Raw genomic sequence first — 13,821 nt, 5'->3', positions numbered from 1 at the left:
CCGCCTAAACACTCATTGCGACTGAACCACTCCAAGTCAATCCACCAACCTTTCAGTCGTGTTAACACTCACAAACATTCCCTTTTTCCGTCAGCTATCCATCATTGGAATCAACTAGATAACAATATTGTGTGCTGTAACACCTTTCAATCTTTTATGAACATAATACAGTGTGTCGAGTTTGAATTGTGATCTGTTGGCATTGCACTTTCTTGTTATTTCGTTATGTATTTTCTTTCGATGTTTAGTTTGTATTCTTGTATCTACTCCTGCATGGGCCGTGAAAAGCCTGCAGTATGTTCAAATAAAAAAAAAAGAATTTAGGCACCTGCCCGTCTGGCCAATGTACAATTTTCCGCACGATAACGGTACACGGTATACAACGTTCACTGTGCACTGGACAAACTTAATCTTGTGCTTAATAGTGCATGCTGCAACTTTTTTGCGGTTCGGGTCAGTGATCCTGCAAATCTTAGACAACTTATCCGGTGCAGAAAATGCAACACGAACATTAGCTCGCTGACCTATTTTTTTTTTCAGATTGTGGGAAAGAGTATGCAAATATGGCACAACGGCGGTGACTGCTCAGACGTATGCTCCTTTCTGAGCAAACCCTCAAGTACTGAGGTTAACAAAAGCTTGGGAAACCCCGCTGTTAAACGCAGAGCTTGTCTGGTAAGGCTCTCGGTCATGGCACGAGAACATGATTTTTTAGGCGCATTAGTGAAACATAGCTTAGCTATGCTTCGCTTGACGAGCTTTGAATGCGCGGAGTCATACTGAAGCAAAGGTTTGTTTGCACGCAGTTCATAAATCCAACAAGTGTGCTCGTCACTAAATGTTAGTTTAAGGTCTAGAAATCTGATAGTGTTGTCTGTTACTGTTTCATCCGTGATTATCACGCATGAAACAGTAACAGACAAGCTCTGCGTTTAACAGACGCGGGGTTTCCCAAGCTTTTGTTAACCTCAGTACTTGAGGGTTTGCTCAGAAAGGAGCATACGTCTGAGCAGTCACCGCCGTTGTGCCATATTTGCATACTCTTTCCCACAATCTGAAAAAAAAAATAGGTCAGCGAGCTAATGTTTGTGTTGCATTTTCTGCACCGGATAAGTTGTCTAAGATTTGCAGGATCACTGACCCGAACCGCAAAAAAGTTGCAGCATGCACTATTAAGCACAAGATTAAGTTTGTCCAGTGCACAGTGAACGTTGTATACCGTGTACCGTTATCGTGCGGAAAATTGTACATTGGCCAGATGGGCAGGTGCCTAAATTCTAGATTATCTGAACACAAGTACAATGTAGAAAAATATAAGTAAGGTGATCTAGCTTATCACTGTTCTCGCTGCGCGTGTGTTCCATTGTTTGTCAAGTCGAGTGTCGTCGCTAAGAACTGGGAACAGATTACGCGTGAGATCATAGAAGCTGACCTGATTGATAAGCTTGGTGATCAGTGCGTCAGCAATCCTTCCATAGCTCTTCTTCATAAAGAAAGGGAGTTTCTGCGCATGATGTCATGTTCTGTTTCTTGTGATATGTGAGTGCTATATATTTCTGTTTCCACATAAATAAACCAGTTGGAAGTCAGCGCTCGTTTGTCTCTGTGTGTTCGTCCGTCGTCTTTTGCGCTGTTATTTTAAGATCATTTCTTTGGATTGTGCTTAGATACTGGCACTGTGAAGTGCACATATCAATATGCGTTATGAGGAGGTTTTACACACTACTTTCATGTTGCTTTACTGCTGTGAATTATATATAGTGCTTGGGCTGTACTGTATATGTTGTTCCATGTGTTCAGTATTGGGTGCAGGTTCTGTGCATAAAAATGGAAATATACATATGCTTCCACTGACATGAGGACTGCTTCTGTTTTGACTCCAATAAAATAGTGCAAACACTGTTTCTTGTATCAGATGAAGTATGTCTATTTGTCATGCATGCAAACAGAAGAAATGAACTTCTGCATGCAATACAAATTGGTGAAACACTGCTCGCTCAATGTAACGGTCTGTGTTTCATTACCAAACAAATAGAACAGATGATTTACACATTAGAACACATTGTGAAAGAGAAATATAGGTGACAGGCAGTTAGGCAACAAGTCATCACTGTGTTCTAACGTAGGTTGGTTGATAGTTCACTAATCGTAGCATAATTGAAGGTGCCTGTTGTATAAGTGAACTTCAACATAATGTGCAAGTGGATGAGGGAGTGCACATATGACTGAGTTTTTCCAGTTTTGTACCTATTTGCTATATTCCTCGTGTTTCTGTGTTATGTATGTAACGTTCTGAATTGTGAACAAGCCAACCTGTCTACTGCTGTGAATATAGTATACTAGCAATTCAAGCGAACCATTATTTTCTGAAGAACAGCTGTTTCATTGAGGAGGACTGTAATACATAATTTTTTAATTCGTTCTGCGTCATCTGTGCACAGGGAATGCCAAGTACACATGGATGTTCACAAGGGTGAAGTGCAAGTGCATTAACTTTTTTATTTGGCAGGAGACATGTCACTGGTAAATTTGTGGATGTTGTGCTTGACCAACATTACTAGATTAGCTTGACACCGGGCCATGCCTTTGGCATTCGCTTTAATGCGGTGGTGTGATGCTTAACAATAACGGTTAATTAGTAAGACAGTAGGTAGTCTACGAGTATGAAAGCAACTAAATAAAAAATATCAGTTATAGAGAACCACTGTACGCCACGGTAAAGCGCGAACTGCAAGTAAGTGCTCATTGCGGAAATAGATTATCGTTCAGCTGCTCAGAAGGCGCTGTTGCCCCTGCGTGCAGCTCGCGACAGTAGGCGCGCTTTAAATGCACCTAATGTAGGCGCGTTACAATATCCTTGTAACTGTGGCGTTTGCGTGTGTAACTTTTATATGCTATGGGAGCGGCAGCCGCGAGCGCGCCGACGGTAGAAGAGAACGATGGACACGCTCGCGGCTCGCGCTCAGTGGCCGTTGACAGTGAGTCGCGGCCGAGTCCTGGAATGATAAAGACGTGTTGCTCAGCGTCTCGTCCTCGTCTCTGAGGGGTTCTGCGCGGCGGCTGGCCCAGACCCCTACAATGCAAACACAGGCGGTCTTAGAACAGCTCAGAACACGCTGCTGCCACTGGACGCGTGCAGCTTGCGGCAGAAATTACTAAAATTGCCCCACAGGACACGCCCATGAAATGCAGATACGTTCGGCCAACTGAAGATACCTTTGTCACGCTGGTATCCACGAATTTCGGGCGAGCGAAGCATTGCCGAAATATGGAGAAGCACTCAAGAGGGCAGACGCTTATCATTTTTATAACGGCACGACACGACGAACCGAAGAATTCGGAGCCGAAGGTGTTCACTTCGGCCTGCATGACGCCCCACAAATTATGTAGCTTAAACACAGGCCGATGGTTGTTCTTTGAAGATGACTGAAAGCAAAAGTGCTCTCAGTGAGTTGACAGTGGAATTCAGGTTGTATTATTTCGACCTTACCGCTGAATCCATCTTTGGGATATCTTCGACGTGAAGTGTATTATCCAAAGCTCAAAGGATCATGTGCATTCTCTGTCAACAAAATAATAGCGTTAAAACCCTCAGCTATAATCCAACCCTCACGGTTCACGAGGGGCCGCTCTCCGGTCTGTTAATTAAGAACCTGCTTGCAACTCGATCTGTGCACGCACTGATCAAGTCAGCACGAGATCCGTGTCGTTAGAACTTAACGCCACACACAAGCTTTGTAAGATTTGAGGCCAGTTATGACGTACAAGACTAATCGAAACAAGCAAGGCAAAAGAAACTGCGATACCGAAAAGGTCGTGCGGCCAAATTTAAGTTACGCTCGAACGTGCGCGGGCACACCGAGTTCAGCAGACGACAGTTGGCTTCTACCGGAAGTGAGTCATCTTTTCGAAAACTCGCAACGAAGTTTTTCCATATTTCAGCCTGTTTATTTAACTACAACAACTATTATACACAGCGTCAACGGCAACAAGCGCATCTGATCCAAACACCGCTCTTGATTTATGTCGGCTATTGGCCAATAAGCATGCTATGTCTCTTGCGACATCAACAGGCAGATCTGCGACGTCAACGGGCAGACGCGCCGCCCACCGACGAGAGTGAGAACCGCCATCTGTTTGAAAAGAGGGTGCCTGGGGAAATGGCAACTTCGCGCTCCGCTTGTGGCCTTTACGCGGCGCGCATGACTGTAATATTTGGCAGAGCAGTTCATAGCCGTGTCAGCTTTCCGCAGGATGTGTTTTTTCAACAAGCCCAAGGGGTGCTTCATGACCCCTTTAAAGAAACGACAAATAATGTCCCTTACACTTTCCTTAGCTTAATTGTCTGTAGGTTTCATTCATTGTTTGAAGGCTGTCTTTTGTAGTGAGCTGTCCACCTGCAGTCAATTACATGACACATCTTTAAGTGTGCCATTTGCTTAAGAATGCATGAGCAAGCACAAGGTGCAGAGAACAGAAATGGAAAGGTAATGCCATGGGTATTCATATGTTGTTGTTGTTTGTTTGTTGGCTTATTTATTGTCCTTCACGTGAGGCCACAGTCAGGAGCATAGGCAGAAATTTTTTTTTTTTTTTTGGGGGGGGGGGGGGAGGCACCTCCTTGATCTGAAGTGGGGGCTAGCAGATGTCGAGTGTCATTTTGTACTCTGTATGCCACGGCAAAAAAATTTCAGGGGGGGCATGGGCCTGGTGTGGCCCCCCCTGGCTACGCCACTGGCCACAGTGTGAGTATCGTAGCCAGTTTCTCATTAACAAAGTCCTGATTCCTCGCACAATTAAGTATAGCCCTGAAAGGTAAGAGTTGGAGGCCACGCATGCAGCATGGCTCCCTGTTTGTGTCTAGACTCCCCAGCAAGGAGCAAGCAGTGTGCCGACCCGAGTCCAATATGTATTTTCAAAAAATACTTGCGTTTCTCTCCCTCTCCTCTCCTTCCTTCTTCCCCCTCCCCCCCCCCCCCCCCTCCTGTGGCTCGTAATTTATAACAACAAAAAAAAAACCTCGCTATTTTCCGTTTCCTGTTGTGAGGGGCACCATTCAGTGCCACACAAATGTTGAGGGAGGCTGGCACGTCACCATTCCGCTTCATGCTCTCTGGCAAAGCGCCAAAGGTGCACCATAGTGCCCAAAACCACACAACCCCCACTTTTTTCTTTCTTTATTCTTTAAGAGGACATAGCCTATATTCGCTCTGCCTGGTTCTTTGCACCAGGCAGAGCAGAAAAAGCACTGGAAAAGGCAATTAACCCCAAGACAATGCGACAAGCGACTACAAAATTCTACAAGTGTCTCGGTGAAAAACGGAGCACAAATCTGCTTATAAGCTGAAGTGGCAACTCTGGAGGCAATACGGCCGAAAAAGATAGCAGCACGAGTTTCATAACCGTAAGCTCGAGGGATATCTGGCGCTGGTGTCTATGGGAGCCGATTTGCATGGTGCTTCGGCTAGGGTGAGAACGATGGGTAGTACGTGGATCTGCCCGAGCTTTGCTTCTTCAGCTCCGCGTGGCTCCTTGTGGCCTGCAGCCGCCCTGTCGCAAGACAAAGTCTAGCAAAAGTTCCGCAGTCCCACTTCACCACCTTGACCCTTTTAGGCCCGTATTTTGAAATGCTCCTTACCTCAGTGCCTGAACTGCCTGATGGGACCTTATCGCATATTCTAGAATGCTCCTTACCAAGGTTCCTCCTCCGAGGCCTCTTTTGGTGCTTTCTCAAGCTAAGGTATTGCTAGGGCAACCTGCATGTCTCCTTACCTCGCTCCTCACACCGAAAGCGTGCTTCTCTGCAGTACTCTGCCAGCAACATTGTGTCCGATTTCTTATTTTTGATCAATGCCTCGCACTTCTACACAAGCTCTGTAATTATATCTTTCTTGTCATCGCTGAAAAATTGCTTGCCAGGCATGTTTTCATACATGCAGCTGAACGGCTGTCAAAATTTTTCGTTAAGATGGCGCAGCACAGAGGTCAATGTACACAGAGACAACGAAGACGGAACGCTCACTACCAACCTGCAGCCTCCGGAAACAAGGTTCCTCGTTTGCAGTCAGTTCTGCGGAATCCCGCAAGGTGGCGGAAGGGTTAAGAAAGGGAGAATAGACAACCACCCGATTTTGTAGCACAAAGCCTCAAGGAAATCCATACGGATTTCCTTGTGGCTTCGTGCTACAAAATCGGGTGGTTGTCTATTTTCCCTTTCTTAAGGTTTCTTGCTTCCGGAGGCTGCAGGTTCAGTCCCTGCCAGCGGCAAGTCTTCACATCTATGTCACAAAACATGAACTTTTCTGAGAACTTTGATGTGTTTTCTAGCAAATATTTTGGGTAGGTGCTTATGGCACAGAGAAAAGGGAGCGTGTTTCACGCATCCGCACTTCCGCTAAAAATCACGCAGCACAAGTGCACGGCAGACGGCAGCGAATGGGTTGAACTATAATCTCATCTATGATGATGAATGATATGAATAGTGCGATGTTGACCTTCGATGCCCACAAGATTTCTGCATCCATTACAAGTTCATCCTTGTTGTATGCAACCATCAAGTTTAACGAGTGCGACAGTGCTGGGTATGGTTCATTCAGCTGATGTTCCGAGATCGTCAGGAAGCTCTTAACTCTTAAACACGCAGCTAAGCCCGGCTGCTTGCGTGTTTTCGGTGTTTTGCACTTTCTAGGGGACTTTTTAGTGCCGACTTCCCCACGACAGTGACGCCAAAGTACTTACAGAAAACTTTGCACTTTCTCTTCTGTGGATTTGACACGTCCAACACAAGCCATTCTTGATATTTGTCATTGTTCAACCATGACTTCTGAAATTTGGATTTTCTGGGTGTGGTTCGCACATGCATTTACTGAAACACACAATCGTAGATCGGCAAAAAATGTGGAGCTCACTCGGACTCAGACTCACCAAAATTTTCCTCAACCAGACTCACTCGGACTCAGACTCAATAAAATTGTTCTCACTTGGACTCAAACTCACCTAAATATTACTCGCTCGCGCTCGCTCAGGCTCAAACTCACGGCTCGATCTGAGTCTGAGTGAGTCGACTCATCAGGCCGTTGGCGTTTAATTCGGTTTTTCGATCAGGATGTCAACGCCCTTAAACGACAATATCTCGCATGATCAGTGCTCTACGATACGCATTTTCATCTCGTACCTTCACATACGAGCTATAAGTGATTGCAATCCAGTAAGGACTATTTTATTGAAAGATATGAGTAATGATGATTAGCGGGGTTTTGTGGAGCAAGGGCCATGTCTTTGATGTGGTGTTGGCAATGACCAACGATTACAATTACGGGGTGTTCTATGGCTGTATAGAGTATAAAATTATGGCAGTGATATGTGATGTGATTTGTCGGTGTGGAATTAATTACAAGTGAGCATGACATCTACAAGTGAGAGATGCGAAAATGGCATGAATGCCTCCTCAAGGCCGAAAGGTACGAGTAACACGAGATATTTTTATCAAGAACTTCCTTTGAAATATTTTGTGAGGAGGGGGATGTCCAGGCACGCCTCGGATCAATAAATATTCCGCTGGCGTATGAACGCAAGTGCGTTGAAGTATCTGCGAGTAGAACTGAGTGTCAACGTGAGCCGTCATAAGGCTGATAGTAATGCTGAAGTTGAGTAGTCATCACCATAGGTCAACAAAAAAATTTGGAACTCACTCAGACTCACCCAAGAAATATATTTGTGCTTAGGGCACACTCAGGCTCAGACTCATCAAAATGTTCCTCAACCAGACTCAATCGCACTCAGAATCACTAAAATTTGTCTCAACCGAACTCACTCAGACTCAAAGTCACCAAAATATTACAGTCAAATCTCGTTACAACGAACACCACATTAACGAACATTTCAAATTAACGAACTTTTAAGAAATCCCGTGCCGACTGCTTATAGTTTCAATGTAAAAATATTTCGCTACTACGAACTTCAGAATAACGAACATTTCAGAATAACGACCGTTATTTAATTCCCGTGTAATCTTAACAACACCTCAGTACTACGAACTTATATCCCGAAATGCGAGGATTCTTCGATTTCAGTGTATCGGTCATGGCAGTCGGAGCTGTAAGGTAGCAGACGACGCAGCGCGAAGAGCGGATGCCCTCCCGCTAAAACCTGAGATGGCACGGGAGGAGAAAGACGCGGGCGGAGAACTTTTTTTTTTTTTTCCCCTTCGTTGCGGAATGGTTGCGGAGGCGACAACGCATCAGGTTTTGTAAAGGCCCAACTGCATGCATAGCACGCGACTTTCGAGCGAAGGCGGCTGCGACAAACGGGCTCCGTCGCGCTGCTCGATTGAAAACTATTGCGCGCACGCAGGCAAATTACGAAAAAGAATTACAGAGTAGATGAATGACAACATGCCAAATTTATTAATGTCTTGTTTGAGATAAAGATGCCATAAAAGCGTTTCGGGACTTCCTTTTTTCGCAATCTTATGTTTAACCGCGGCAGTAGTATCTGCTGTGATCTCATGGGGCGCCCGGAAGCGTACGCTGCCTACGCTACGTCGCACTTTGCAAACTGCGTTATGTTGGGGTTAGTCCACGAGGCGCATCTCGACAACGTTTCCTCTTGCTGTCATAGAACGTTTAAGAAAAGCCGCAGCGCCTCACATCGTTGCTTCGCAGGCAGAAGGGCTACCTCACACGACGACGATGTTGACATTGCAGCAAGCTACCACCAATGCAGCAAGCTACCACCGAAACATCAAAACGAACCGTCGATCATAAATAACGACAAAATACGGCCGCTGCCTCGCTCTCCGCGTGAGATGGGGCTGTAAAGAAGGTAGTCTATAACTTGCATTCCTTGAAGTACGCGCCGATTGGAAGCATCACGAGCAAATTGCAACCGAAGCAAGGGTCAGAGATGCTGCCATGTTGTTGGATATCGTCATGCCCACTTCCGGGCGACAAGCGATGTTTTCTGGCTTTCCAGAAACCTGGGATGCCTTTCGTGCTTTTCGCGCTTGGCCAGTGGTCAGAACGACGGTCCGTTCGCGTTATCAGCGCGATCAGCCAGCCGTGTGGAATCGGAAATAGCATCGTTTCGCGATTGCACCCCTGCGACAAGCGACGGCGATGGATGGCCCTCCGCGACAGCAAATCCTGTCGGCCGTCGCTCAAAACTCGCATGCATGCAGTTGGGCCTTAAAGGATTGCAGCGATGACATGGACGACGATGTCACGGTAGCACCCGAAGATCGCGACGAGTCCGTGTCGGCCACAGATGCGTCGGACTACTTGAGGAAACTCCGCATATTCATAGAAAAAAGCGGAACAGCGACCGAAGCGGCGGATAAAAATGCGGACGGTCTAGAATCGTTCGTGACGCAGAGTTTGTGCTGCACCCGTCAAAAAACGATCACGGACTATTTCAAATAAACGTGCCTTGTCTGACGTTCACGAGTGCATTGTTGTGAGAAACGAGTTCAAGGACGTACCGTTGCAAAGGTAGGACGTTTGCGTTACTGAAATTCTATTGTTATGGTAAATTTTTGGGCTTTCACTATAACGACCTTTCAGAATAGCGAACATTTTTTCGCGGTCCCCTGAAGTTCGTTATACCGAGATTTCACTGTACTCACCTGGGCTCACTCAAACTCAGCCTCACAGCTCGATCTTACTCTGAGCAAGTCAACGCGTGACTGAGTATGCCGACCTATGCACACAATGCTAGACGCACATAAAATGTTGTGATACAATTGCCCAAGCAAGTGCTAAAAACATACAAAATGTCACGATTCAACCATACAAGCCCCACACAAACAAAGCTGTGTCCCTGTCTTTTCTCAGCTCAATCAATGTTGCCACACATACAGAAGCATTTGCTGTGAGCATGCTTACACGACTTTTTACAAGACTTAGGGTTAGTAAATATTCCAGGACCCGCTGCAGCCATGTGTGTGCCAGGCCAAGTGCAGCGACACCACTGCCCATACCTTAGTTGCACAAACCCATCACTGGCATGACTGCTGCGTTATGAACATTAAGAAACAGTTTGTATGGGAATGCGATGACAACAACAATGTTTAAAACAAAATGCTTTTAACACTGGCCATGGGAGGAGGGTTGAACTCACAGGCTCGGCTACGAAGGTCCCAGATCTTGAGGGTGCGATCGTGGCTTCCCGAGGCCACTCGCCCTGTGTCGCCCAGAAACTTGGCCGCCAGGACTTTACGACTGTGGCCAGTGAGTGTGTGCTGCAGAGAGCCATGAGAATCCCATCGGTTAAGCCCAACATCCAGAGAGTTGAGGCTGCTGGTAAAACATGGCACAGCACAATCACAGTGGGAAAAAAAATGCCTTACACAACCGTCATTTTTTTGCTATACATCACTGTAAATACCACAAGATTGCTCCAGACCTAGATCGCATATAATGAGCAACCCTAATGAGCCAACTGCAAAAGCAATTGAGGATTTTACTGCATTTAGACAGAGTGTTCAGCAAATAAATTTGTAATCAAGACAATTTGCATTCAAATATGGCACAGCAACCAATCTGAGAACAAAAACTCTTAGCGTGCTGACAAGTTCAAACACGCCACAGCAAACAATCTTCTCTCTCAAGAAAGCAGGCCGCCGATGCTAGCGATCAAAAGCCCCACCTAGGCCTACTCTAATCCGGCTCAAATAAAAATTGGTCCGAACCACTAAGACTGTCGTCCAATGCTCCAAGAGCTCCACGTTGGGCAGCCAGTGTGGGATCTGAAAGGGCCGCTCTCTGAACAAACGGACACAGTCACACTGTCGAGCAAACAAACACATGGACATTTATTAGCCCTTTGAGCGTCAAATTTTTTCACAATATGCAGTCCAAAACCATGTAATTTTTTTATTGCTCAAATTAATTCTTCAGATGATTCTATTTCAGAAAAAAAATGTCCGAAATTTTTTTTCCGTGACCGTAAAGTGACAAAAAAGATCATTTTTTTGTTACATACACAAGGTTTATTCGTAGTAACATCAAACAAAATCCTAAAAAAAAAAAAACACTTATACGACATTTTATAAATAAACATTATGCATTGTACTAAACATAGCTCACACACATTGGAAAATAAGCACACCAGAGTACCGGTAAAAAATGTTTGTGCTCCCCAAAACAGGGAACGCAACCACGGCGGCGGCGTTTGTGTAATTTAGCACTGCACGGAAACAGATGCAATCACGCCCCAGGGAGCAATAAATGAGAGAGTTACAAGTGGTCACCTTTTGAGAGATTAGAAACCAGACAGCCATCAGCTTTGCGGGCGTGAGAAGTGATAACCAGCCGAAGGACAAAATCGAAACCAGCCGCACCACGTGCGGGCGTTCTGATGCGCAAGCAAAAGCCGCCACACCGCATCAGGAAGTAAAAGAGCAAAAAAGAGAAAAAACAGAGAGACATCAACACATCAAAAAAATTCCACGTATTCCCAAAGCGTGGCAGCACATGCCAAGCAAGAGAAATGATCCAAAAAGGCGTGTGTTTTGAACCAGCCGCACCACGAATGCGCTCGGATGGGCAAGCGATAGCCGGTGCGCCGCTTTGGGGAGCAAAACAAAAAATACAACGCAGAGACATCCGCACATGAAAAAAAATTCCACATATTCCCGAAGTGTGGCAGCACACGTCAAGCAAGAGAAATGATAAAAAAAGGCGTGCGTTTTAAACATACAGGCTATGCCGTACATGTACAACGAAAACCCTTTGGTGTCTGTTAGGTGATGCCGTATATGTACTAATAACTAACAATAAATACTAACAGATGGCAAAGAAAAAAACTAGAATAAAAAGTTCCGTTGCCGGGAGTTGAACCTACGACCCCTCGCTCCGCAGCACGCGGCACGAAACCACTCGACCACAGAGTGTACGTTCTTCAGCTTACTAACGGCCAAGCTATTTCCATACAGCATTTACCATTGGCGAGCTCGGTGGCTTCAGCGTGTTCTTGTTATCACTAGCGAGATGGCGCGAAGGGCGCACAGGGCACGCTTTAAAGTTCGACATCCCACGTGTTTCTATGCAAGCGCGCTTTTACAGGGGGTGTCTCTCGTGCGCGTGTGCTCATCTCGTGATGGGGGCGATTTGTACGTTTTGTCCTTTTCCCGCAAGATTCCGTTGATGTTACAGAGAGCACATGGGTCACTTCGCTCACTGCAGTGGCCGTGTTTCCGAAAGGAGAGCGCTGCTCACACACAAAGAAGTAACGATTGTGACAGTTGTTAGTTTGAGCTCGTCCTGTGTATGTTCTTTGCGTGCGTCCTTTCTGCTTTAGAGCGCGCTGTAAGTTTCGAGCTGCTTGCCGTTCTTCGCATGACATTCCAATTTGTTGCTACAGCATTTATTCCTGCGCCTTTGTGGCGAAACAATGCACAATAAACGCTCAACTACTCCAGTGAAGACATGTTTCACTTTCGTGTTACAGTATAACCTCGTTAAAACGGATCTGCTTACAACAGACATTTGGATACTACAGACCAATTTGTGGTGTTATGCCAAGCTCCCTATCTGTTCTATTGATTGAGCTTCGTTTACAACGGATTCTGGCACAACGGACATTTGGATATACAGTAGACTCTCAGTAAACGGAAATCTGTTAAACGAAACTGCTGCTTAAATGGAACAACTGAATCTGATATGATTGGTTTCGTACATGAATTCTGCACCCCTGCTCATTTCTCAGGAAACGGAACTCCTGTTAAATGGAACACATTTTCCTAGTCCCTTTAGGTTCCGTTTAACGAGAGTCTACTGTAATTGAAAATGTGAGGTCAGCAAGGTGGTCAGGACCCCTTTACAACGGACTTTTTACCACAGACATTCCAAATTCAATAACTTCCAACTTCAAACATTGTTTGGCATACTTCGGGATGGGAATATCGTGCTGGATATCGACGTACCGTTTTTAGAACAAAGGCCGCTGATCTTCGGTCTGTCAATAATCAATTATGCATAGCCACGGCAAAGAAAGTCAGCACGCAGCGTGCTTGGTCTTGCATTTTGGGGCGCTGACGCGTGAAATTGCTAGCTGCTGCCACCTCTGCTCCGAGCGCTCACTGCACAATGAGCTTGGCCGGGGGGTACGCTGCCGAAGTGTAAATTGCCCTTCTGCGGTTCCAAGGAGCCAGCGGGCGATGTGATTCCTTGCTTGCGACGGAGCACATTGCGGCTTCTTCGCTTTCGCATGCCCCCTAGTGTGATGTTCTTGCCCGCAATGTTTGGATTCGTCTCGTACGTGGGCGCCATGAGTGGAGTTAGTCTTAGCAACGACTTCGAGCAGAAAGCTCGGCTGCAATGTGCTTGGCCGCGGTGCCTGATGTTTCAAAGTACGTCATACTCGATCGCAAGTACAGAGTTGTCCCCGGATGATCTTCCTCACGAGGTACGAAGAGCTGATGAGCAGAACCTCTAACCACGGGTCCAAAAAGTCAATGCTATTACAGTCGGTCCGAGACATGCGTCTGCGATGTTCGTGACGAGTGCGGCGTGATATCGTAATCTGACGATTGAGCTTCTGCTTAAAGTGGCCAAGGTAAAGCCTAATTATATCCTAAATTGTTGTCGACCCACGAACACAGAACGCATCACTAAGTGGCGCGATTTTCGACAGTTGTGACCTCGCAACGCACAAGCAGTAGACGATGCTCTCCCGGAGCAAGCATCGGTCCAATGGCGAGACGTGCTGGAGCAACATGGCAGAACCAGGCAATAGGAGGCCTCAAAATGAACATTAATTGTTTGCTTTTTGTACACTTGTTTCTGAATGGAGGAGCTAGCTGAAGCTAGGAGATTGAATACG

General features: G+C 46.0%; 1 protein-coding gene across 1 annotated transcript in view; it reads right to left on the bottom strand.

The window, feature by feature from the left end:
* The window catches only part of LOC119384815 (autophagy-related protein 16-1), a 225,949-nt gene that overhangs the window by 29,913 nt on the left and 182,215 nt on the right, over positions 1–13,821 (bottom strand). Inside the window, exon 12 of the mRNA XM_037652509.2 lies at positions 10,117–10,237. Within this exon, the coding sequence (XP_037508437.1) occupies positions 10,117–10,237 (121 nt within the window). The remainder of the gene's footprint in view (positions 1–10,116; positions 10,238–13,821) is intronic.

This window comes from Rhipicephalus sanguineus, chromosome 3 (assembly GCF_013339695.2).
Source record: "Rhipicephalus sanguineus isolate Rsan-2018 chromosome 3, BIME_Rsan_1.4, whole genome shotgun sequence".
In the NCBI taxonomy this organism is placed as follows: Eukaryota; Metazoa; Arthropoda; class Arachnida; order Ixodida; family Ixodidae; genus Rhipicephalus; species Rhipicephalus sanguineus.
The sequence above is the reverse complement of the archived record's forward strand: the minus strand, read 5'-3'. Positions and strand labels throughout refer to the sequence as shown.